The 26,642-nt window shown below is 45.8% G+C and overlaps 2 protein-coding genes across 7 annotated transcripts; one reads left to right on the forward strand and one right to left on the reverse strand.

The window, feature by feature from the left end:
• Positions 1–708: 708 nt before the first annotated feature.
• On the reverse strand, positions 709–21,594 carry ACOX1 (acyl-CoA oxidase 1). Of its 3 annotated transcripts, none has more exons than XM_032128714.1 (14): positions 21,387–21,594; positions 20,164–20,323; positions 14,594–14,754; positions 9,694–9,801; positions 9,089–9,208; positions 7,840–7,955; positions 7,471–7,640; positions 7,006–7,168; positions 6,131–6,321; positions 5,345–5,524; positions 4,622–4,727; positions 4,398–4,541; positions 3,379–3,585; positions 709–2,432 (listed from the first exon to the last, which is right to left on the reverse strand). In XM_032128714.1, exons 1-14 carry the CDS (start codon positions 21,499–21,501, stop codon positions 2,382–2,384), a joined length of 1,992 nt encoding a protein of 663 aa, XP_031984605.1. In that variant the 5' UTR covers positions 21,502–21,594; the 3' UTR covers positions 709–2,381. The 3 variants fall into 3 exon arrangements, with proteins under 3 accessions (XP_031984605.1, XP_031984604.1, XP_031984606.1); XM_032128713.1 differs by lacking the exon at positions 14,594–14,754 and adding an exon at positions 11,521–11,681 and having other exon boundaries at positions 21,387–21,592; XM_032128715.1 differs by lacking the exons at positions 20,164–20,323; positions 21,387–21,594 and adding an exon at positions 11,521–11,681 and having other exon boundaries at positions 14,594–14,660.
• Positions 20,869–25,950, forward strand: TEN1 (TEN1 subunit of CST complex). 4 transcript variants are annotated; one of them, XM_032128716.1, is made up of 4 exons: positions 20,869–21,072; positions 23,470–23,572; positions 23,694–23,851; positions 25,096–25,950. In XM_032128716.1, the coding sequence occupies exons 2-4, from the start codon at positions 23,487–23,489 to the stop codon at positions 25,233–25,235; spliced, it is 384 nt and encodes a 127-aa protein (XP_031984607.1). In that variant the 5' UTR covers positions 20,869–21,072; positions 23,470–23,486; the 3' UTR covers positions 25,236–25,950. The 4 variants fall into 4 exon arrangements, with proteins under 4 accessions (XP_031984607.1, XP_031984611.1, XP_031984610.1 ...); XM_032128720.1 differs by lacking the exon at positions 20,869–21,072 and adding an exon at positions 21,638–21,710; XM_032128719.1 differs by lacking the exon at positions 20,869–21,072 and adding an exon at positions 21,717–22,179.
• The last annotated feature ends 692 nt before the right edge of the window (positions 25,951–26,642 follow it).

The following is a 26,642-nucleotide window of genomic DNA, read 5'->3' on the forward strand; positions in this document are numbered from 1 at the left end:
CCCCAAACGTGGCATTTATTTTAAGAGTCACAGACCCTCGCTCCAGGACTGGAGTCGCTCTCGGGCGTCAGTGCCGGACACTGGGACTGCTCCGGCGCCAGCAGAACGGGCTCAGCCCTTGTGGAAATGGCACCATCGTGGTGCCAGAAGCTGGGTGAGGCTGCAGGACTGTCTGCTGCCCCCGAGACAGCAAATCACGCCGGGCTGTGGCGTTCGGTATTGCCAGCAGCAGCAGGCACGATGACACAAGAAGTGCACAAAAGCCTCACCGACAGCAAGGAAGGAGAGTGTTTGGCAGTACATCTACTCTCAAAAGCAATGGAAAACAACTTCTATGGATGGATTAAAGCTGCTGCTGCTGCCCAGCACCGCGGTCAGACCCTCGCTGCGGGCACTGCCCAGCTTTTGCTGGTGTTTGAGCTGCAGTGGCACCGAGCACACGCCCCAGCCAGCTCTGCCCCGTGCCAGCTGTGTTCCCCCGTGGCTGTGAGCAGCAGGGGAGGCTGGATCGCTGTGGGATAGGACAGGCATCACCACGGCAGGGGGCTGGCTGCCCTACAACACTGCAGAGCAAAGCCAAGGAGGTCGGACTATATAAAACACCAAAATCCCGCTAATTTAAGGTCTTCTGCATACTTCATTCTACTTCCTCCATTACTTTACATGAGATCCGCTGAAGGCAGTGTGTGAAAAGAAAGACATTTTGACTGAAAACACATTTTTGTAATTTATTAGATCTGTACACAGCTAGTGCTGTTCTCATTAGCATATTTTCAACCTTCTCCTCCATCCCCCTCCCCAGGCCAGCAGCCTGTTCCACTGGGCACAGGGAAGGCCGAGCCCTCAGCCTCCTTTGGCATCCTGAACTTCCATGGGACCTGAAGCACTCGGCAGCCAAAAGGCAAGCTTGATTAGTTTATTTAAAATTAAACATTTCTTTCTGTTCAGCTACTCAGATATGCACGTGGAGCCAAACCTTGTGTCTGACCATTGTTAGTGCCAGAAAACTGATTCAAAATTAGAGACTAACAGAGACCAAAGCTGCAGAGAAGCAGCTTCTCAGGTGTTGCCTCAGAACTGCAGGATTTGGGTTGATGCTGAAGCTTTCTACGATTTTAAGCTCAGGGTTGCCCTTCTTTAGTGTGAAGAGGTTTTATGGTTACTGGACAGTTACTGGTGTGGAAAAGCAGCAAAGATTTTGCTTGGTTGTAGTTGTTGCACTGATTTCCCTGGGCAGCAGGATGTTCTCTTCCAAGCTAAATCATTCCTGTTCACTCAGCACCATGCAATGCCCAAGTCAGTATCAAAACAAAATTAGGCAAATCAGAGAAAGCTCCTTGGAAATGCATGGTTAGGAAAAAAAAAAATCTGGACACTTCACTTGGGATTGTCGTTTTCTTGACGAATGCCTTCAAAACCAGGACAGCATCCCAGAAAAATCAGAAGACCTGAGGATGTTGGTCAACTGATTCCTGCCCTCCAATACTGGCTTCATCATTCCAGGTCAAATTTGCAGTTTTTACCATTACGTGTGGTTGTTTTCCCACCAAATCAACATAAGTAACATTTGTAAAGTGCTTTGAGATAGTGCTAGAAAATACTAAGAGTGGAAAGAGGGGCAGAACATCTGTTATCAGCACCCAGCTGATGACTACGAGTTGGTTTTTATCCTCAGAGCAGCATCACTATGTTCTCCTTTGACCTCCTATTAACCAAGAGCTGGAGATGGCACACGGGGAAAAGGAGTTTGTGCAGGGCAGTGAAAGAAGAAAAACAAAGGAAACATGAGGATTTCTTCTGGAAAGATGCCTGAAGCAGAGCTCCAGGGAAGGATGGGTATTTACTTCCCAGATCCATCAGGAAAACACATGCAGACCCACATGCACAGAGCTCTGCAGGAGGCTTCACACAGCACAAGCATTTGCCATACAAGGAGAGAAGTGGGGCTAATCTTAAAAAAAAAATTGAAAAAGCAAGACATTGATGCTTTTTTTGAGGGGAGGATACAAATGCTCACCAGAAGCTACTGCCTGAGGGCTGTCAACTACGTCGTAGAAAAGTCCTGCCACCTTTTCCAGTTGACAGGAACTTCTCTCTAGTTAGCAGCTTCACAAAAGCAATCCTTGTATAGATCCATAAAGCTTTCCCAGATTTTTAAAAGGTTAATTTTACCATTATAATTGCACTTTAAAAAGAGGCATCAATCCCTATGCACTCTCCCCAAACACCTCCTCCGTTTATAAAAGAGGAAAGAAAGGCTACAATTATTCACTGTCCTACAGCTACAGGATTCAAAGGCTTGATTTAGGTGCCTGAAGGAAGGATGCAAACACCCAGTTTTCAGGGCAGGACAAGAGTGCATTTTAAAAAACCTGCAGGCTTCACAGCTTGGCTTGCATTGGCTTCAGGTGTTTGTGGAAAGATTCATGAACCTGCAAGACAACAAGACACTGGTTACAAGGCCAGGTTTGAGCTTTGAAACAGTTTTACCTCCTCACATCTTGCAGTGTGTTCAGTGTGTTTGTATACTAAGGAAATTTGACCCAGAGGCACTTTGGAGATTTAAGAACAACCAGGTAACTTCTGTGTTTCAGAGTCTACATGATACAAAGCTTGAGAATATAAAAAACAGCCTGCCCACTACTTTTCTATTATGACAGGAATGCAAGATTTATATCCATACAATTGTTTGGCATTTTAATTACAAGAAAACTGGTACAGGTTTCCTAAGGGGGCTGTAATGAAGCTCCTAAGCCCCACTGACTTCAGAAGTACAGAACACTGAGCAAGTTGTGGTGGGATTTAACTCCAGCTGCAGTCTCTGGCAGCCCATTGTAGGAGATACAGTCTGCCCTCAGCAAGTAAAGGCACCAGGAGACAGGATTTACCATTCTGGCTGATGGAGCAGGGACACTTCAGTTTATTTTTGCTCAGCTGCAGCTCCAATCCCAGGTCAGATACACAACATCTGACACCTAAGTACTACAGGGGAGCAATTTCTTTTCTCCTCCACTCACTGCTACTGCCTGAAGACTGGAGGATTTGCCAGAAAATGGGCAAGGCTTCCACAGCTACTCTCACTAAGCAAAATCAACAGCAAGTGGTAGTTGCTTTTAAATTCACTGAGATAATTCAGTTGTTTCTCTGTGGAGTGCACCATTTCCTCCCTCAACTGAGAAGCTCATGTGATCCCACAGGGAGAGTAACTACAGAGAGCCAACTGAAAGTAGGTTGTTAGTTTTGGTCCATTACTACTTGTGACTTTTCTCCACCCTTCTTCAATTACCTGGTGAGATCTCTGGAGCGTAATTAACAACCCTAAATTGAGTTGTTTCTCTGGTCACGTGAGAAAGAGGAAAAGAAAAGAGGTTTCTTTACCTGTGTTTTGTTCAGTGGGGATTTCTTTGCCCACTCAAACATGTTCTCGTAGACGTTGCCGTCGTAGCGGCCAAGCACAGATCCCAGATGGACATCATGGAAGTCAAAGGAGTCCACCAGTGCCACGGCATTGGGACGAATGACAGCCAGGAGCTCCTTCACATGTTGGTTCACTTGGGTAACTTGGGCACTGGTCAAGATACCCGCCTTGAGAAGGAAGAAATGGATTACACAAGTCACAAATCCTTCCCTTCCCCAAGGTCTCACACAGGTCAGCTTTCCCACACAGAACTGCAGCAGCTGGTAAAAAACCAGGTTTATTTTCCTTCACTAAGTAATTCAATTGTCAATTTGCCACAGTGCAGAAGCAAAAGGAGATGCCAGCACAGCCCACCATACTGCCCAGCTATTTAATCTTGGATGGCAGACTCTGTGAGTACCTGTAAGGTACTGCAGGAGCAAGTTTTCTTGGAGAACATGCATATACGGATATTAAATTGTGCCTGGCTTCAGGGAAATCTTCAGTAAGCAGCAAAGAGGAAAATGGGAAGACAAAACATACCATGTCTGCCTGAAGAGCAAACAAAACACTGCTGCACAAATTCACTCTCCAACTGACAGAATGAAGACAAGAAAAGTAATGCCTGACAATTTAAAGCCATTCATTGAAGGAAGGGTTGGGATTTGGAGCACGAGATTCCCTTTGAGGGATATAGGTTGGGGAGTACATCTAACTGCATCTCCTTTATTAATTCCTTGGTTTTTAGCACACAGCAGCTGATCAGCAACTAGAAACCATTTCAGCTGACCCTTGGCACATGCCTGGTTTCCATTTATCACAAGAGAAACCTGACAAGAGCCTTCCAACAGACCTGCACTGCTAATGACCTTCTGGCAGCCAACAGCCAAGAACTTCCACCTAAAACACCCATTTGGGTGTTTTGGCTTGGCATGTAAAGCACATTTGCAAACAGTGAACTTGGTTTTGGAGATTTGGAGTGCTGGAGAAAGACACCAACCTGCAGGAAATCGCCCGTGTTCCTGCTGATGCCGAACAGGGCGTACAGGAGGCACAGGTCGGTCAGGACAGCGCGGACAGCGGCATCACTGACCTCGGCCAGCTTGGCTGTGAACAGCTTCACTATCACATAGTGACAGTGGGCCTGCAGAAACCAAAGAAAGTCAGTCAGGGGCACAGAAAGATGAGGAGCTCTCACAGCACGTCTCTTTATACACCACCAACCTCTGATGCCCGCACAAGATCAACAGAAGTCCTGTTCCAGGCATCCTCCTTGCTCTTCCTGTGGTTCAGCTCAGCTTGCAAATTCTTCGCTGCAGATTCTACAAGCCTGGTTCATATGAGGAAGAAAAACAGTTTACATAATCACATTAACAGGATGACAGACACTGAATTCATACACATGTCAGTCATGGCACATGAGCTCAGAATTCTTCTCATGTGCCATGAGTGAAGACATTGACTGGAGTGACAAGTTGTGCCTCTAAAATACCAATAATCACTGTTGTAGCTACAACACAGCTACAGAGGGGTAAGAGGACTTCTGACAGCACACATGTGGTGCTTCAATACCTACTCACAAGTAAGTGTCTGCTCTACTCTCCCACTTCCCTCACAATGAACTTTAATATCAGGATTGTTTCTCTCCAGAGAGATCTCTGAGCAGTTTGTTATTTTTGTTTGAATATACTTTACACATAAGTAAGAAAAAGATACATCCCAAAGGAATGGGGAGCAGAGTAACAAGGCTATGAGCAGCCTCCTGCAACCTCAAAACACTTAACCCTGACCCCAACCCAGCTAAGTGTGTCATTTCCTGAAAGCAACACACGGATCAAAGCTTCACCAGCCACACCTTGAGAATCCAGCATTAACAGGGCAATGCAACACCAGCTCCTCCCCAAACACCCAGTTTTCCTGAGCCCAGCCCAGTCAGTGTGAGCTCACCGGGCAGCACGTGACTTGTAGGCCTCTACCAAACTGGTGGGGTCATTGATCCTCACGGTGACAGTCCTGGCAGCCACGTGCTGGGGCTGGATGCGCTGCCTGGAGAGGTCGTTCAGGTAGGACACCATGCCAGTGACCTGCTGGCCAGAGGTCACCTGGGTGTAGCTTTTCATAAGGAATCTGAAAATAGAGACGGCAGATGGCAACTCTTACTCCTGAGTTGTTTGAATGGACAAAAGTCATCTCGCTGAGGCTCAGGCCAGCAAGAACAGTTGAAGGCACACTATTTTCTGCCAAAAATGGGGCAGGGGACAGAAACACGACACCAGTTTCGTGGTCACTTCTGCTCATCACTTTGTCACCAACTTCACTGCAAACTGGCCAAACAAGACTCCTTAACATCAATTTAGTGTTAAGAAGGGCATCATTTATTACAGGTGCCTGGTTGCATGGGGGATAGCTCCTCCTTGTGTGCACATGATTTTTTACAAGTGTGTTGCTTACATACACTCACTACATGCAAATTATAACTTGCTCATTACCATAAAACCCTCCCCAAGTTCCCAGACTCAGTCCTTGTTTTGGCTGTAGCTGCATTCCTAAGGCAGATGTCTCCCCCTTATCTTCCAGCTGTCCTTGCTGGGATAGCAGATTCTGCATGCCTTGTTCCTCTGCTAAAAGTTACACAGACACAGCAGAAATCGAATTAACCCTGTTGGTATAAACTTCAGCCACAAGGACCACGAGGAGAGGCTGGAACATCCCTGTGCAGAGCTCCCACCATACCTGGCTGTCTGCAGCATCATGACCGTGTTCTCCCCCTCGTAGGTGCAGGATGGGGTGAAGGTGACATAGATGTCAGGAATGCCACTGCAGCGGGAGTAGCCGTGCCCGCCACAGGCCATCCGACACTCCTCAATGCCAGCATTGGCAGTCCAGGAGGTGAATGCCTTCAGTCCTGCTGTCAGGGCGTGGAGCTGAGGGGCAACAGGAAAGCCAGGTTTATTTGCCAGTCTTAGCTTGCACACATACGTGTTAAGGACTGCAACTCCCAGAAAAACAAAGTAGAGTCAACACCATTCTTGCACCGTTCCACAGGGTCTTGTTTTTCTTGCAGGAACTCTCTCCTGAGTCAAATATTTATATGAAAACCCTTGTACATGGAAGGACTTCTTTTAAGTACACCACTCCTTCTGCCCGTAAACATTTTATGTACAAGACTGTTTTCAACTGCCCATTGTCACAAACACTAACAGAAAGTTAACACCTCACAGCCCTAACCCCTCAGTATACTTTGATCAACACACCTGTTCTACCCTAAGCACTTGGAAGAACAATTAAGAAGCTACAGCACAAGCACAAGACCAATCTGAACTCCCAAACAATACTCCATAATTCCTGGAAATGCACCTTTTTAAAATAAAAATATATTCCCAGTAGCTTTCTCACTGTGCATTACTCCCTGCTTTTTATAAAGTGCTCTAAATGAATAGAGCAAATAAATGTCACCAGCACATACTGGCCTTGGAGGCTTCTGAAACTACAGAAGGAGAAGGCATCTCATGAGTGAAAGCCAAAAAGGCTCAATGCCTCTTTCTCCATGCTGTAAAGAAACTTCACACAAATTCAGCCAACACTCTGGTTTCCAGAGGACACAGTACCTCTGGCAGCTCACTGAGGTCCCCCTTGCTGATGTCCCCACTGATACGATGGTAGGTGTCCTTTATGTAGGCTCCCACAAAATGGAAGGCGTACGCTGTTGCCAGGAGAGGAAAGAGTTTGTATTGTTGGGTCTGATAATCCAGGATCTGGGGTTCTGGTTCCCTAGAGCAAAACACAGATGAGCTAGCATGTCAGTGGTAGCAAACTGCTGCAGAAATCCCATTTATCCCTACTCTAAGTACATTCTCCATCCATATCAAGCCAGATTCTCTAAGACCATCCAGCAAAAGCCTCTGGCAGGGGAGGACATTCCAAGAATGGAAGATTATGCACTTCCCAGGACAAAGAGTGTTTTGAAACCATACCAAGTGCCAAAGCAAACATCAACCACAGCCCCTCTTCCTCCCAGTACTTGAGAAGTTTCCCTCAGCACTTTGGGCTGCTCTGGGTCTCCCTGCACTCACCCTGGCTTCAGCTCAGACTGGTGTCTGACGGCGCTGTAGCGGATGGCGATGGTGCAGGCCCGGGACAGCGAGCGAGCAGAGTCACCCACGATGAAGGAACGGATGAACACCATGGTCCCATAGGTCAGCTTGTCACTGACTGGTTTCACATAGGTGCCATCTGGTTCAACCTACCAAAAAAATTAGAAAGATTAAAAAAAAGTACAGCCTGTTGATCTGTGAAGTTTCCTCTCTTTTACATGTTCACACTCTAAGCTCATCAAGCAGCATTTACAAGCCACCCACAATCCTTTTGGTGCAGCACTCACCCTCACAAGAGCATTCAGTGTGTCCATTTCTAACAGCAGATGCTGAAACTCACTGCTTTACCTGGGCATATTTCATCAGCATGTTTTCCCGAGGAATTCGGTAGTTGTCCATTTTCAGGTAGCCATTATCCATTTCATCATAGCCAAATTTGGGGCCAATGTCACCCACTGTAATACCTGCCACAGACAAAGCCACTTGCATTAAAAAACAGGAACTAAATACCACACAAGAGGTTCAAGCCTTCTCCAGTAAGGAGATTGTTTAGTTTTCTAGTAAGTCCTGGCAGTGTTATGAGTAAGAGTTAACAGGGACCTTAACCTCTTTGATGGAAAAGTGGTGTCCTGGTTTTGGCTGGGATAGAGTGAATTATCTTCCCAGTGGCTGGTACAGTGCTGTGGTTTGGATTTAGCACAAGAACTGTTGGTAACACACTGATGGTTCAGTTGTTGCTGAGTAGCACTTACACCAAGTGAAGGACTTCTCAATTTCTACACTCCCCACCAGTGAGGAGGCTGGGGGGACACAAGAAGCTGGCAGGGGACAGAGCCAGGACAGCTGATCCCAGCTGGAAAAAGGGATATTCTCCACCATGTGGCATCATGCTGAACAGTAAAACTGAGTGAAGTCAGCTGCGGGCATGACAGCTCAGGGGCTGGCTGGGCATCAGTCAGCTGGTGCTGAGCAATCACACAGTGATCACTTGCTCTGCACATTCTATTATTATTATTATTATTATTATTATTATTAATTTCCCTTTCTTTTCTTTCCTATTAAATTGTCTTTATCTCAGCCTACAAGTTTTACCTTTTTCACAGTTCTTTTCCCCATCCTTCTGTGTGGAGGGAATGGCTCTGTGTGTTTAGTTTCCTGATGGGTTAAACCACAACAACTGGACATCAAAACGTGGGAATCTCCATAATTTCCATGCAACCCTACTATCCACTCATGGTGGGAGCTGTCTCTAAAGTTCATGCAGCTCACTTCCAGCTAAAGAGTGATGAAAGCTCTTCTTCCCCTTTCAGAAAGCAGGATGTGCTGCTCGTGGAATGCACAGCTGGGAGACACTGGGGCAGAACCAAATCCCAAACTAAACTTCACAGGGGCAGAATCAAATCCCAAACTAAACTTCACATTGAAGTGAAAGGAAAAGATGATTTAGTAGTAGTTCAGTCATTAGAAAGACTCATTTAAGCCCTGTGATCTACCGAAATCAGCTAATGAAATAAGCCACGGACTTTAACAAGACACAGCAGCTGTATACATTCAGAGAGAAACGGATTTAATCTATTCCCTGAGTGTGAATTTGTACCTGGCAGAGGTTCATGTGTGCCCAGCTGCCGGATGGGGACAATGAAGGCGTGCAGGCCTTTGCACTGGCCCTGGGTGTAGAGCTGAGCCAGAACAATGGCGTGGTTCGATGTCTTCCCAACTGCAACAGGAGCAGGAGGCAACACAAAAACACAGTCAGACACTCTCAGAGTCTTTCCTCTGAGATAACCTCATCATATCATGCACTGGAAAACCAGATTGACCTCACTGGTTGTCACCCCCATCATACAGCTCTATGGCAAAGTGTTGTTCGAGTCAATGGAAGTTGCACAACACAATTTTCTTGACTGTAAAACACCAGGTCCTTGGCACACCTGCCAGTGAAGCTGAAGGAACTATGAATAATTTGATACAAGCAATCAAAAATTACACCAAATCTACAGCGTGAATGATGCTGAGCAACAGTCCAGAGCACACAGAGAATGTTTAGCATGCTCTGGTAAGTCTGTTGTTTGTTGTGGCAAGAGCGACTGGCTTTCAGCCCACTCTTTGGACCAACTTCCAGCCATCACTCTGTAGATATAACACACATGGCATCACCTCCCTGAGTTCTTCCATACATCTTCCAGATTTAGATACACTTACGTCCACCAGGCCACCACTTAATGGAGGTGACAGTGGGGCTGTTGAGGATGAACTCCTGCGTAGAGGGGTCGTAAGTGGCTGTAGTTTCCAGACCCCGAAGATGAGTCCCTGGAAACAAGCAAACACATTGTTTTGGCAGGAAGTCAGTCACAAAACAGACTAGGGCAGAGCTGAACAATGGAAAGTGGAACTCCAGTAGTAATGTTTAAATTTTAACTTTGCTTTTAGGCTATATATATAAAGAGCTAAATACCAACCAATTAAGGAAGAACAAGTGAGAGCCAGACCACATTCTGGGACCTGAAGCCAATTCTCAGAAAACATTGATTTTTTTTCCCCCAGTGGTCTAAGACTAGTTTTCCAAGCACCTCCAATCTGACACCTTTTTGCTATCACACACCAGAAGCCCTTTCTCATTTAAAATGTTCCACAGGAACACACTCACCTGAATTTCACTAAAATGCAATCTGATTAAATTGCAAAATAAAACCATCCACTTCTCAGCCACAAGATGAAATAAACAGTGCCCACCACCTCTTCATGCCCTCATCAAGTCTACGTTCTCCTCACTTGATGGAGCTGATCTCCCAAACGAGACCATCCATAGCTCCAAGACAGCAGGTAATGGCATGTGTGTCCCAGGTACTGATGTAGGTAGATGAAAAGACTGCAAAAAGATGGGAGGTAATTCCAGGAACAGTCTTTGTCTTCTGCCCCAAACTCTTTACTTCACACACCTGTCTCAGAGCAGTGGCACTGCCCCTGAATGCCTTAAATCTCCCAAAGTCACAAGGCCTACTTGCTTAAACTAGACAAGCTGTGAACACTCCTGAGAGTCTGGACTGCCAGGGCAGGACAAGAGCTCCAACAGGAAAAAGGAGATCACCTTGCAGCAACCACGTTCCCAAAGCATGGAGGTAATGGCAGACTTCCATTGGCAGGCAGCTCAACACAGACTCACTTTGCTGGCAAAGGATCTTCAAACCTCACTAGTTCCAAGAGATTCTCTTTAGACTTGCAGTTAGTTTATGCTTCACACAATCTCTACATTTCACTTCAGCACAAAGGTGAACCCTGCTCATTTTTAGAAAATAATTCTCATCCTCAACTCTCAGATGACCAAAATTAAAGTTCCCCAAGGCATAATACCCTCCCCTTGAAACTTCAGTTAAAAGTGTTGCAATCACAATACTGCTGGAGTTATCAAAATCCATTTCAAAGCTTGAAAGCAAAGGAATAGCAACAAAAAACAAAGTCAGCTTGAGACAGAGAACTCAAAAAACCTGACACATTTCATGGTCAGTTAAAAAGAACACATGGGAATGAACCAAGGGGAATAAAGCTCCCTACAGACCATGAGCACTGGAACCAAGTCATCCGCATGTTCTCTGACCCAAGATCAGCAACTCTTAATTTTTTGGCATCTCTTTCAACACCTCAAAGCTCTGTCCTTTTGCCTTCACACTGAAGGTTAATTAAAGCAAAGCAGAAATCAAACTGGAAAGAAGAGCAAGTGTAAAATGAACAGATGCCACCAAACTGACAGCACCAGTGATGGGCAATAATGACACTGGTTTGAATGGCACGAGGAGCACCCAGGTGCTCATTCATAGAGCTACAGACATCAAACCCCCCCTTAGGAGGAAGAGAGGGAAGCAGCACATGGCATAACGTTCTAATAACCCTTCCAGAGGCTGTCCACTTTTCCCTACAACCACAGCTGCACGTGTAAAACTGTGAGATACACACACACTGTTCTTCTCAGGCATGGGAATCCTCTGTACACAAAGCCATTCTTAGAAAGAGCATTTATTGAATGTACTGTACCATGGCCCATTTCAGTCTGGGCATAAGTGCCAATGATCTCCAGGTTCCAGGCAGGCATGAAGAAGCGATCCTGCTGCTCTGGGGTGGCCTGGGTGAGAAGGGTGGGGAGGAACATGCCCAGATGAAGGTCCAGAGGTTCAGGCCGTCCGCGGTGAACAAAGCTGTGAAGAATTGTCATGGGATGGGAGTGTGAAGGGAATGTTATGGGAGGGAAGCAAGCATGAGGATTCATGGTGGAGATTCAGGAAGAGACAAAAAGAAAAAAAAAATGATTCATGTGTCAATCAGAATTCAGCAAGTGTATTTTAGAGAGCCAGAGCACTGTCCTTTCCTCACGCCTGAGTAATAAGAAATGGCACACACTTTGAAATAAACATGCTGCAATGACTTCCTCTGTAATCATACATAAAGTGCATCTGCAACATTCCCCTATTTTTGATGCACTATGATTGATTAAAAAAAAAAAAGATGAATCCAAACCTTCCCTCTGGTTTGAACATCGGAGCATCCCTAAGTTCAAAGGGCTGAGGCAGTCAGCTGAGAATGTCACTTTGTTGGAGATGTGATGTGGCTGAACACAGTGTGCTTGCAACCAAATAAAGGAAGTCCATCTTTTTTTTTAATTTTTTTTTTTTGCCATGTTTTGAAGGTAGAACCTGGTAGAAGTCCCAATTTATCCAGCTAAAGGAGCTAGGTTTACAATGAACTTCCTTTTTTTTTAAAAAAGGCAAATCCTAACCGGCTGCACTATTTACTCTAGTTTTTTGAAATTAAAGATCAGACACAATTAGTGTACATGGCATTTCAAATCAACTCCCTTCAACTTCTGCTATTTTAAAGAACTTTCTTAAAAGGACAGTGCTCTGTGTAAGTCAAAGTTGTGAACATGAATAACTTGGCAAGAAAGCCAACATTTTTCAATATGTAAATCACCAGCACAAATTATCTCCAATTAAACATCTTTCATTAGAATTACTTTTTCCTCCATGTTCTGTCAAACACCACTGTGAGGTAATTAAGTGGTCTATTAAGATTTTCAATATAAAGAATTAATTCATCATTAAATCTTAAAATATTGACAGCTTTGAGTATTAAAATAGTGGGGATAGATTGAGGACCAGCACCTCCATCTGGCTCATTTTTGTATGAAATAAATTTAATTGGACTTTAACAGGAATATATACACATATATAAATGATCTGCATTAGGAAAGAGCAGAGGTCTGAGCGTGGCTCAAGCTCATCTGACATTCTTAGCAAAGTGGGAACAATGCACCCTTGTGTTCTCCAAACACACATTAATATGAACTAGTTCTGTCCCTAGGGCTTCCCAAGAACTGGTTTTTGATATTATCAGACTCCTATAAATAAATTCAACTATCTAAAAAACCCAGCAGCAAGGTTTTCTAAGCTTTTTGACTGCACAGTGACCAAACCCAGCAGGGACTAGCGGGTTACCAGGAACACCAGATTTTAAGTGAGTTCAGTACGAGTGAAGTACACAGCTGACAGTCAAAGAGTGAAAAAAAAATCCTTATTTACTAGCAGTAGGTATAAACCAGACAGAAACAGCACAATATTTTCACTTTTTCACCGCTCCTTGTTTCTTTTTCAGCCCTGTGCTATTTGTGTTTTTTCTTTCTTTGATTTTTTTCTCTTTTTTTTTTTTTTTTTTTTTTTTTTTGAGAGAGAGATTTCTTCACTATGGAACAGGTTAAAATCAATACACCCATAGTCACCAAGATAAAACTGAGTAACTACCCATCCAGGCTAAGGTTCAATTCAATAATCCAGAGATCTGTTTCTTCATTACCACATTTTAAACATCAGGATTAAATTAAACAATTATACAATTAAAGTTCCCCAAGAACAGCTCAGTGACAATTACTGCAGCAGCTTCACTGATGAAGTATCAGATACTCAACACAGCAGGAACCCCGAATTCTGGCATTTTAATTATTCAGCATAGAAAGTATATCTGCTTTACTGTATTAGCTCTACGCAGTGTCAAAATACCAATTTAACCATGAAACAACATGAGAACCATAAGGAAATCAACCATCACCAGGCAAGAAAGTGCAATTTTCTAATGTGAAATTAGAAGTAAAACAAATCACTGCAGTGGGGATGTGACTGATTTAAAGCAGCTGGTGTGAGAAAGCAAACAAGGCCAGCAGGCACTGTTTGTTGCCATCCAGTTATCTCTCAGCTTCTGGTGTTGAGCTGGGTTTGTTGAGCAGGAAAGAGGACAGGATTTCTTCCATTGAGTCTTCTACAAATGTTTCAGCAGCTGTAACTGAACAACCAGGCAGCTGGCACTGCCATCCAGCAGTGTCCAGACTTGTACACCTCAGGCTTTCCCAGTTCAGATGCCAGCACAAACACTGGAGTCCTTGTCTGTAAACTATTCTTGCTGGTATTTAACAGCCATAATTCCAGGTTCTGGGCTAAAAGACTGTTTTCAGATGCATTAAATGTTTTTCCACTTAAAGCAGTGAAAGTTGCTTTCAACAACAGCAGGCATAAGATGTTTTTCTTCTTTGTAACCAAGACCTTTCCATGAAGTTGTACAGCTGCAGTGCAGCAGCATCTGGAAGAAAAGTGCCTGGGGCAAAGCATACCTGACTTTCAACCCAAAACTCACAATCTCACCGTGCTCCACTGCTCCTAAAGGAATGCTCCTGACCTGTTCCTGCAGGCTAGCTATGCACTAAGGGCTCTGGCATACATGTCCCAAAATTAGGCAGAAATAAAACCCACAGTACTGTTCACTGACATGTTCCAACTGGTTCAAGTGAAATTCAGACTCTCAGGGCTTAGAACAACCTCCTCATTTTAAAACAAAGGTAACAACTACCAATGCAGAGATCAGCTAAGAGGTGCATTCTGGAAAAGACCAAAAGAAATCCTGGGATTGTCAGGATGTGAAACGAGGCAGCTGTCTGGCTACAGACATCAATCATTAACTGAGGAATTTTACCTTTCCCCCTTTAGACTGACCCAGGGAACATCAACAATTTACCCACTGGAGTTAGAGAAAAGAGGTTACCCATTGATCCCTGAAGGGAACTAACCATGTCCCATTTCGGTTTGGGCGTAGGTGCCAATTATCTTGACTCCACAGACCAGGGGCAGCCACTTCTCCTTCTGAGCATCAGTCGTTTGGGTCTCTATGGTTTTGTGAAACATGCTGAAGTGGAGACCCAAAGGTTCAGGAAAATTGCCCAAGCATGTTCTACAGGAGAGAAATAGAGGGATCTGGATCTCAGTCTTACTGTTACTGTGAACCTGAAAGGCTTTTCTCCAACTGGAGCATAAGACAAATAATATTTTTGCCTTTTTCAATCTTTTTTTTTTTTTGTCCACAAGCAACCTCCAAATGTGGAGGCATCAGAAGCAATGCTAATGGGGAAATAGATGTTTCTTCCAGGCATCTTCACCCCATGAATCTTGCTGTTGCTATGTAAGTGGAAAAAATGTTATTCTACAAAGGTTCATGAGGAACTTAAAACTAAGGACATGAAAATCAAATTATTTTCTTCCCCATCTCTCAGGTTTTGTGGGACTAAATCCCACTGCTGCTGGTAGCCTACAACTAGGGCATTATTAAGTAGAACCAATATGTATTAAAAAGGAAAAGGTTTCTTTGGTGACTGAGTTCTTTTCAGAACAGCTCTGTATCACCTGCAGCTGCTTCTATCAGTTGTGAGATCTGGAACACACCTTCAATTAAAATTACCATTACAGTCTAGTGCTGGAGGGAATGGAAAGAAAAAATCAGACATTTTAGGCGTGTTTCACCAAAACAGAAGTTATTTCATGAAAGAAAACTCTAATCACCTAGTAGCCACAATGGCAGGCAAAGTACATTCTCAATTAAAACATCTTCCCTTCTGCAGCTTGAACAGTTTCTTCATCTTCAATCTACTGTACACAAATGCTTATTCCATCTAAACTCTAAGATAGAGGAGGAAAAATGAGCCCTCTGCATAAATACCATAGGGGATGCTCTGCATGTGGTTTGTCAATTACAGCAGCATTTGTGACTGGCCTTTTGCACCATGCAGAGAGTAAATAATTGGTAATTCAACAGCAGGTCTGATACAGACTGTGAAAACCAGCCTTAGAGTGAGAGGCAAAGAACCACTGAACTGCATGTTGCCTGTTTAAAATGAACAAGACAAAATGAGCCATGGATTTTTCCAGGACCAAAACTATTGTAATCAAGTAATCTAATGCTGGTGCTGAATGTATTAGCTGTGCTTTAAGGTGGTGTGAGTGCAGCTACAGCGTCTCAAGTTCCTGGAATGGAGGCAGACAGTTCCATCACCAAAAAATATTCTATTGCCTACAGCAGCACATGTTAACAAAGCTGATGCTTACAGGGTGACCAAGGGCTTAAAAGTGCAAGACAGAATACTTTTCAACATTCTTGTGGTTTCCTAAGTGGGTTATTCTTTTAGCCCAGGACCTATACAGCAACAGCAGCACCCTTTATTTCCTCACTGCCTGCAGCACAATTATTGTGCACCTACTCCTCAGGCCCCAAAAGGACAAATCTACGGGGAGAAAATGAGTACTGACTTTGGAACACAAAGTTTGAGGGCAGCTTGAGAAGAGCTTGAATGGCTCTTTGTGTATTTTCAGCAGTCATTGAAAGAACTTGAGAAAAAGGTGCAGCTCATGCTTTGCTGTCAGAAAAATCAGGTCAGACACTGCTTCTTTGAAGGTAATGCTCCAAGAAAAAATCCCAGGAATCTTCTCAAAGGTCAGGCCAGCGACTTTCACTGCCTGTGAGTAAGTTTAATCACAAGTGGCAGATATATCTCATGCTTAACTACCACCTTCTGCCACAGGGGTAAGACAGCAGACATTTTGCAAGTGGATGCTTTAACACCCCTGTGTCAGAAGGTTATGATGTGTCAGTAACTAATTGTGCAGCATTTGAACAGCTTCTTGCATTAACTAAGCTGAAAGTTAAATTACAGCAAAAACCGTTCATCTCTGCATACTCCACACTGAAGACTGAGGATTTCCTTAACGTGCCTTTTAACAACTTGAATGACAATGAGAGAGAATCCTGTTTTCCTCAAGACACAGGGCAAACAGAAGAGGTACCAGCTGTGAAAGGAGGAACAACAGGTTTTCTTCCCTTCTTTTTCTTTCTCTGAACTTACTGCTTCCCATCAGAATTTCAACGCTCCCAGCACCTGGACTGGTTGTTCTCCAAAGGCTGCAGTGTGTAACTGTTCAAATACTCTGCTCCATCAAGACTGATGGCGGCAGTGACCATCTGATCAATCACCAGCTGCTCTGAGGTCAGCCTTGCTACAACCACCAGTGTCACAATGAGGCTGCAGCTCCAAATCCACTTATGGGAAAAGGCTGTGTAGTAATATGTGCTTTGGCATTACAGACCAGCAGCCAGTGCCACCCACACAGTAGAAGGCACGTATGTGACAGGTGAGTCACTGTTGCTCAGTGCACAGAGGACAACAGAAACAAAGTCTGCGTGCTCAGAGGCTCCAAAGCTATGGGAACAACTGCAAAGCCATTCTCAGGCTGCAGAACTGGCTCACATAACAGGGGCATTTACTTTAAATGAAAGTCTGTGTGCAAACTTTCCTGCTTTGTGCAGTTCTTGAAGTAACCCTCTCAAGGATGAGCACGAATGGGTCATCCCAGTGGAGAAGGAGCAGGAGCTGTGTCTGAGCTGTGCTAACTGGGCTTCAGAGCTCACAACTGCTATGGCAATAAACTCCTATTCCAGCTGTATCAAAGTAAGACCAAGCCAGACTCATCCACTCCACATTAATTAAGCAGTGGCAAGTAGGGCCCACAGTAGAGTTTTTCTGCTTTGATTTGCTCAAAGCTGCTCCAGGTCCTAATTTAAAGACATAAGAACAAATTCCAACAGGGAAAGTGCACATTCGTGCAGTGCTCATGAACACAGGAATCACCTGGTGACCAGCAGCTCTCAGATCTTCCTTCTTCTCTGACCCAGTTTGTTTTTCTCTTCTTTTTTAACCCCATTTTCCTCAATGAAGGTTAATTAAACTTGAAAGTGAATTAAAACTGAGCAGCTTGCTCTCTTCCAAGAGCATTGGAGCACTACACCAGAAACGTTTCCCATTTTTCATGCTGACTTACATTTTGCTGCAGTTAGACTGCAAAAGAAATCTGAAATATTGGCACTGTTAGGCTGGTGGCCTTCAAAGCTACAGTCACACCAGCAACTGCAGTGTGAACATAGAAGAAATACTATATGAGAAGCAATTGAAGTATATTTAACAGATCCTCTTATGGTTTGGAGTCCAACAAAACCCTTTGGAAACAGGAAGGAGGAGCATTCACTTAGACATGTCACAGCAGCAGCAACTGTTTAAGTGTTTCTTCAGGGCAGTGAAGGAAGCAGCATTTCTCCTCACCTACTCATAAATCAAACTATAAAGTTGGTGAGTCATGTGCAAAGCTACCTAGTGATGTTCTGGCAGTTTAGGAAAGCTACAGGAAAAGAACTCAAAATTCTTCAAAATTGCATATATAAATCTGTCCCTGCCATTTGGGGATAACTGACAAAATTTCTTAAGCTTCCATAAATAGAAAGGTCAATCACAATAAATACAATGACATCCAAATCAAGGACTTCAATCTATTTCATAAACTTAATCTGAGGCATGTTGCAACACCGTATCCATTCAGTCTTCAGTTTGGAAAAATGAGTAAGCCCAAACACAATTTCTCCAGGTCAGTTTTTACACTAATGAAGTCCCTTCCAGTTAGCACCAATTAGCATGGATATGGGATAGAAATAAACACAATTTTGTCAGTTGGGTGCAGGTTCACCAAATCTAAAAGAAAATCTGACACTCAACAGGTGGGAAAGTGTGGAGAGATGCTAAAATGCAAATAAAATCAAAGGATGAAAAAATAATCCTGTAATTTCTTCCATTTTTTAAGCAGCAGCAAGCCCACATCCTCCCTTGCCAACACCAGACATTATGGTAAAGAAATCAAATCAGAATATTAACAGTGTACAGCTCTTAGAGCGAACACACCTCACCTGTAGGCAAGAAGTTTATGCACTGGGCTTCATTCTGTTACATGTTATTACAGAATAAATATGGTATATAAAATAAATAAAAAATGGCAAATACAGTCAGTCCACAGTAATTGCAATTGTATTTGGAAATCCTGAATGGCTGCAATTAGATTTTACCTTGAAAAAAAGTAAGTCTTTTTCATTGTTTCAGTTGGTTTTGGACTGTGACTTCTGACTAGTCCCACCTGACCATACATACCACATTGGGTATGGAGGTACTATTTGGTATCTGTATGAAATTTTACACTTTCATCCACTTAAGAATTGCTGACTCCAAAGTAAGTTTATGGAAAGACAAAACTAGAATCTCTCATTTGACTACTTCAGGAAAGTCTATTTTCATATAATATTGTCATTAATGCTACAAAAAGATAGAAAATTTGTTAAAATTTTCCACCTGATAGACTGGATAGACTTTGCTGAATTTTCTCCTTAGAAATAAATAAATAAATGAAGAAACTTCCCCATCACTTTCAATAAACCTTGTGTAGAAAAAAAATTAATTATTAACTTTGGCTGTGCAGCACCTGAATAATCCAATACTGTCACTGAACTTGTTCCCTGTTATCACTGTCCACCAATGACAGTTTTCAAATTATTTATGTTACTTCCACGAGAAATTTCATGACACAGGTCAGTGCAGACCAGTTTCTCTGAAAGCAAAACCACAGTGGACAAGATGATTTCAATTTCCTAGTGCCAATGGTCATGCCCTGAGGCCCATAACAGCTTTTCTACAAAACCAGTCAGAGGGGGCTTGTGGTTCATTATTTAATGTGTCAGAGGATATACCTATGGGATTACAACACATTTCTAGGTCTGTGTAATCTCTCTGTTACCAGTTTCTGTTTGGTTAAATCAGACTGAGTTTAGCAGAATTAGGGGGAGAAATACATCAAAATCAGGAACTAAGCTCTAATTCCTTCTGGAAAGAATGAGAGCTCAGATGTAAAGATAGTCTTATTTTCATTAACCTGATCCAAGGGTGGTACTAGCAAAGGTCAGATGCAACAAAAAGCCTCAGGGTCAAAGAGAACCTCTGTAGCACCAGGAACTTAGAGGAGGGACACAGAACAGACAATGATAAGAACTTATAAGGCATCTTGGAACATTTTCAAGTATTTCTGCAATGTGACTTTATTGGGTCTAAGTGCAAAGTGAAGTAATCAGCTTTAGGAGATTTCATCAGAAGCTGCAAACTCATCAGATCTATTCAGATTCAAATAATGAGTATAATTTTTTTATTCCTTTTGGAAAAAAAAAAGACCTAAGTTCAAGTTCAGTTTTTCAGTTTCTGCACCATATATAGTGAACAGGGTGTAACTGCTAATGTTGCATTTCTGTTAAAAAAAACCCCTAGGAAAACACAACACTCAGGAATCCAGGGTTTCATCTGAAATTCACTGAAGCAGACTTGAGTGGGCTTTTACACAAGTCTTGAGCTTCCTTTAGACAACAAGCATAGGAAAAAAGCACAACTCTAACGTCCTTGGTGGTGATTGAAGTACATACAAGAAGCAAACTCTGGATCTTTTTAGGTACCTTTTAAACCAGTAGATCTCATCGGGATCTGCAATTCCATATTCCCTTAGCTTCATCACCATCAAGGAGCTCTTCCTGATGGCTTGCTCATAGCGCTGGCTACGGGACAGGAAGTTCAAATCCTCGTGCTGGAAGTCAGGGTCATTAAGAACTAAGGCCTCTGGGGATAGAACAGAAGAGGAAAACAAGCTCAGCTTCCACAAACTTCAGCAGGGGGTGAGCAACAACCCAGCGTTTTACCTGCTGGAGCTCAAGGCGGAGGCATAAGAAAATTGAAAATAAAATTAGAAGTTAACAAAATGAGAAAGAAGTCAAAGCTCTTTGAGAGCTCAACTCCTGGCACTCTCATACCACACATAAACCCCATTTTCAGTTCAAAGCACTCTGGACTTGGCAGGAGGGCAGTTCACTGATGTAAAACCTGCAGGCTCCTCACCAACAGCCTGAGGCTCAGGCAGCCTCGTGAACTCTGATCCCCACGCAACTCCTGCAGAAGGGCAAAGTTATTATTACCACTATGCCAACTGGAAAACAGGGTGACCAGAGATCACAGACTCTGTGTCCCCCCCCCCCCTTTGGCACAGAAGTTACACAACACCGGCCTCTGACAGTCCCAGCCCAGGGAAGAGACTGGAAGTAGTTCATTAATCTCTGATAACCACGGTCGTGCCGGGTGACAAACAGGTGACATTTGTACTCTTGGGCAAGAGCGGGCTAGGAGGGAAAAAGGAGGGGACAGAGCCCATGAGAAATGCCCATGGGAAGCTGCCTCTGACCCTCTGGAGGAAGGGGAAACAGAGAACTGAAAGGACACTGCTCTGTCAGGGCCACCCTAAATCCTTTTCTGGGAAGGGGAGAAGAGGAGGACCAGGGAAGTAACGCTGCTCCTGTTCCTCTCTAACCCATGAGGCAAGACCCCTTTACTTTACGCTGACCCTCCACCTGCCAACCCTCTCCTGACAACTTTCTCCTCTCCACAAAAGCTCCTCCACACCCCTCCCGCCCCACGACCCCCTCACAACTCGGTCGTTCCTCACCTTCCCCGGGACTCCCCACCCCGCTCCCCCCGCCCTGTTTCCCGCTCTCCCTCTCCCCGGAGATCGCCCCTTGGATCCCCCTCATCACGCAGCCTCTCCCCTCCCCACCCCCGCATATCCTTCTCCTCCTCCGAGCCCTGACGGGGGCTGTCTCTCCCCGTCCCCATGGCCCGGGCCCTCCCTCACCGATCTCCTTGCGGCGGCGGGTGCGCTCAGGGCCGCCGTCCAGGATGTGGGTGAGCAGCTCGGGCTGGAAGGTGGCGCCGGCGCGCTCCCTCTGCAGGTCCTTGTTCATCGCCATCGCGGCGGCGGCTCTGCCCGATCCCGATCCCGATCCCGATCCCGATCCCGATCCCGATCCCGATCCCGATCCCGATCCCGATCCCGATCCCGATCCCGCTGCGCCGGCACCGCCCCCCTGTGACGTCACTCCCGCGACGCCACGTGGGTCCTGACCACGTGGGTCCCGCGGCCGTGCCCGCCCTTCCCCCGTGAGGCGGAGCAGGAGCGGTGAGCGGCGCGTTCAGTCGTGCTGGGAGCGGTGCTTTAAATCGCGCTGCGATGGGCATGGAGCGGCGCTGCGAGAGCGCCCGGCACGTGCGGCGTCGGCACGGAGTAGCTAATTAAATAAACAGCTCGTTACATGCCGTTAGCGGGCTGCGTCTGTGCACGCGCTAAGTGCGGTGTTGGGTAGTGCTCTTGATCTGCGTGTGAAGGATTGCGCTTGGGGCTGGGCCTGCCAGAAATCTCCCTGCGAGGTCCTGCAGTGGGGGTGGAGCGCGCATTATATAGCACACTGGGTGGGCACAGCGTGTATGGCGATTGGGGTATGGCTTCTACAGCCTAAATGATTCTGTTCGTTAGAAAGTGCATTAAATGCACACCGAGCGTCTTGCATCCTTGGCTGAGCCACCTTGCTGCACAGCGTGATTCAGGAGCAAAACCCGAGCGATACAGGACAGCCTTTGCCGTTCTGGAGGTGCAGAAGTGTCCTTGCTTTTTAAATGCTAGGTGCGGCGGGGATGCACGGAGCTGTAGGGAGCGGGGAGGTGGGTCTCCACCTACGGAGCCCACGTTGGGACCCTGCCAGAGGGGTTTTTCAGCCCGCTGTGGGTGTCCACAGCCTGGCATGGGGCTGTGGGGCAGCAGGCACAGAGAGAGACACGTGCAGGGACGGGGTAAGCCAGCACTGCCCTGGTTTCGACAGCCTCCCACGGAGTCCTCTGTGGGGCATTTTGCAAGGTTGCAACCCCGTGAGCAATGCGTGGGGTGGGCAAGGGACGCCAAGCATTAAAGCCACGGCGTGTGTCAGCTCAGTGTCCCCACTGCTGCCTAGTCAGTATGGGGGGTCCTTGAACGCCCTGCAATGGACCCACTTTCTGAGTGGCAGGAGTCCCTGCCTGGGCTGTTGTGCGGCTCTTGGGGTCTCCCACAGTGAGGCAAAAAAAAAGAGAAAAGCAGTAAATGGAGCATGGAAACTCTCCAAACACAGGCAGCCTGCAAGGGAGATCAGAGGAAAACAAGGCCAAAAGGAACCACTTTAGGGCACAGCCAGGAGCCTGGCTATGACATTGACTAGGCAGGATTAGGACCTTTCTGGAGCTGCTTTGCATTCCCGCCTTTCTGTGTGCTCTGTGGTGTGCCTGACTTGCCTGTGCCAGCCCTGCTCCACCACAGGAGCTCCCAGGAGGTCCCACCTGAGCCTTGTCTTGGAATTAATCCTGCTCGTTTATCGCTGTCTGCTAAACCCTACCAGACTTCTGATGAAACCAGGCTGGCTTGGATGCAATTTATTGTTCTCCAGCTGCAGGATCACACACTGTCAGAATTTCTTATGCTGCAGTAAGACGACAGGCTCAGGATCATTCCTTAAATCTTGCTGCATAGTAGTCCCCTGTCACCCCAGCAGCTGAAGCTATCCCTGCATCTCAGTCCCTCACACTGTCTGAACTTCTCAGTCACCAATTTCCTTCCTTCCTTAACCTTTCTCAACTCATCCATAGCCTGAGGGAGACCCAGAGGACCTGGTGGGCTGCCTGTATTTCATGCTGTGGGTTGTGTGGGACTAGGCAGCTCCTCTTTGTGCCAGGATGCCCTGGGCTTGGCACATGCACTGAGCTGCAAATAGGATTCAGCGGGGAAGCTGTGAAATTCTTGCAGCCTCCTGGATGGTGGAACCTGGGCAAGGACAGAGTTGAAGGGCAGTGTCACTTATAATTTGGATCAGGTACTGGAGAAGCATGGAGTCAGACCTTTTGCTTTACTGCAGGCCAGCCGTTGTGCGAGATGCTGCCAAGTGCTGGTGTCTATTACTTCCCATGGGAGATCAACAGCTCAGTCCCCGAGGGGACGACACTGAGGACATTTGGCAGGTGAGAAGGGTACCCCGCTCTCCTTGCAGGCCAGGCCTTTCCTTCACTGGCTGAGCACCCCCCCCCTTGGTTTGTAATTGGATTCCTGCACAGCTGAGCTTCCCAAACTGATCATTCCCAGGTTATGCTGCTACGACCTGGCCCGATCTGAAGCCATTCTCACCACTCAGCACAACTCGGCTCAGTACCAAGTCTGTGTTGACACCAAGTTTGTGGAGCCATTCCAAGCCCAAGTGGGATCTTTCTTCATGGTCCTGGGAGAGGCTGAACACAGGAAAGGTAAATGCTCCAGGAGCTGGTGCCCTTTGCTCTTCATGGTACATCAGCTCCTTCAGAGCTCCCTTAGTCACTGAGGGCAGCCTGGGCCAAGCCAGTTCATCTCATGCAGCTCCTTCAGTCACACGAGTGAGTGATTCAAGGTAGGAGCAGCCTCTCTGTCCCTGCTCACCATCAGAAGAGCCACCATTGGTGAAAATCTGATCCTCTGGCACAGATTTTTTTAGAAACAAGAAGTACTTCAGCAGCATTGTTGGGCTTGAGAAACCTGTGCTAAAAAGCCTGGCATCACTGCCAGCTGCCACACCGACCGCCTTCACCCCAAATGTGGCAGATTGCAGCAATACCTCATTGCAAGTGGCTGGGTTGGTCTTTGCCATCCTTGAAAGGCTCTAATTATTATCCCTGCCCTCAGACGCGTGAGGAAGGCTCTGTCATGCAGGTCACCCTGTTGTCTTTTCCTGGGGTGCCCTGCATTCCAGCTGCTTGGTGCTTTGTGGGGAGTTGATCTGAGCTGGGCCATGGGATGGTGAAGCAAATTCTTTGTTATCTTGGCCATACCTGATAAAAAGCATTTGCATTCATGCCATAGAAGTCCTCACTGGCATGTGGAAAGCCACACTGCACATGGCCTCTAGAGAGTGACCTGCTAAGCCACTGCTGCAAAATTGCTTTAGAAGTTGTTATTTTGGTCATCCTAGCTTAGGAGTGAGTTTGCCCCATTTTGCAGGGGTGGAAGGAGAGCAGACTGAGATGGTGGCTGTGTCACTAAGGCTGTGTCACCAAGGCTATGTCACCTGCCATGGCCCCTTCTGTGCAGCTCCATGTTACCACTTGAATGCTACCAATGAACTGGTGGTTGTAGCCAGCTTTGAGCCTCTTCTAAGCCCTCTTGTCTGCACAGGGGCATTCAGAAATGAGCTCAGACCCATCACTGCTGCTTTTCAGACAGGGAAAACCAAAGTGCATCCCGCCACGACAGAGACAGATGCTGCATGGCAGGCACTGGCACTGTTCGCCAGTGCAAGGGGAGTGCAGTGTCAGTCACCAGCATTTTGTAGCCATCAGAGCAGAGGGAAAGCACATCACTGAATTAAGCTGGTCCTGCTGCTCACATCAGTGGCAGCATGTGGCCAGTCCAGCCTCCTGGAAGTTCTCAGGCTATGGTTATTTGCCCAGCTGGAGTCGTATGTTGCCTGAGGGAACTCTCTGCCTCCAAGCTGCTCTGTCTGTTTTCCTTTCTCCAGAAACTTCCAGTCCTGTGGTGAAAGCACGGATATTGACCTGCGTGGAAGGGATGAATGTGCCCCTGCTGGAACAAGCCATACAGGAGCAGAGGAAATACTTCAACGAGAGGCAGGAGCAGAGGGGAAACAGCACATCCTGACAGCAGCTCCGAGACCAGCCACACACTGGTCCTTGGACTACTATTTGGAACAAATATGTTAAAAGTAAATTAGGAAGTGGGTTTGCTGTGGCAAACAGCAAAGTCACTGAGCAAGGAAACACTTGAAGACTGTGAGTCAGTGTGTAACTGTGGGCTGTCCATTCCTGCCTCAGGTGTCATCACCGAAAACAGCTCTGGGAAGCACGTTTGTTGTTTGTTTGAAAGGGTAGTTAAGGAAGGGGAACACTTGGCTTATACTGGTCCTTCCGTAATGCACAACCTGAAGAAGTCAGAAGTAGTCTCTGAATCTGGAGCTAAGCATCTCACCTATGGCAGATGGGGGGAGAGGGCATTAGCACAAAGTTCATTAGCCCTGCCTGGCTGCAGGCCCATGAGTGCATGTGCTGGGGCACCCTGACTCAGCTGCCACACAGGAGCATTCCTGGCAAAACACTCATGTATCTGGACTGACCAAAGAAACAAGAAGAACAAAGAGTCCCTATTTTCAGTAGCACCTGCCTCTTCAGGTAGGAAGAACTGGTATCCAAGGGGAGGATTAATTCTAACTCTAAAATAAATATTTGCAGTACCCTGAGAACCACCACTTGACTTTCTTCCTTGACACAGCTAAATTTAAGAGACCTTAAATCACTATTTTTGAAGTATCTAAAATTTTGATTGAAATTTTCCTTAATAAAGATGAAAAAAGAAGGCAGCCTGTCTTTTAGTGATTAAATCCCTCTTTCTTGCCAAGTCAAATGTGTTAGCCCCTACACAAACCCTACAGATGATGTAAGAAAATTCAGTTTTCTTCCTCTTCCTCCTTCTCCTAAGTACTGGGTGTGTAAGGAAGGGACTGGCTTTAAAAAAGCTGTAAGACAAGGAGATGAAGTTACATCAGAGTCACTCTGGTTGAAGAACATGGTTCCAGGCCCACCCAGCTGAATTAAATCATTGACAAAAGAACAGAACATTGCTAATGTCAGATGAGAATCGAATGTTTGTGCAAGGGAGAGAAGAGTCTCCTGCACTGTAGAAATCCCCAGATCTGGAGTGAGCTGTGCTTGTGGTTTGCAAGGGAATGCAGCCACCTCCAGCCTTTTCTGCTTGCACTCAAAGATTTTGAGCTGCTGGCTCAGCAATGGGCTAAATCAGCCCTTTTTTAGGTCACCTAAAAGTTGGGGTCTTCCCTGTGGACCCACGCAGATGTAATGTCCATGCCCACCTACCCCTAAGTCCTCCAGATGAAATTCCCTTTGCCTCTGCCTTTCCTGGTGCCACAATACATAAGATTATTTTAATCTTGTCTTCTGTCAGCTATGAAGTCAATGATTAATTCCTCCTCAAGGACATCTCCTGAAAGGCTGACAGAGCAGCACAGCCCACGCTGGGGAGGTTCAAGGGACA

This window comes from Corvus moneduloides, chromosome 19 (assembly GCF_009650955.1).
Source record: "Corvus moneduloides isolate bCorMon1 chromosome 19, bCorMon1.pri, whole genome shotgun sequence".
Classification (NCBI taxonomy): Eukaryota; Metazoa; Chordata; class Aves; order Passeriformes; family Corvidae; genus Corvus; species Corvus moneduloides.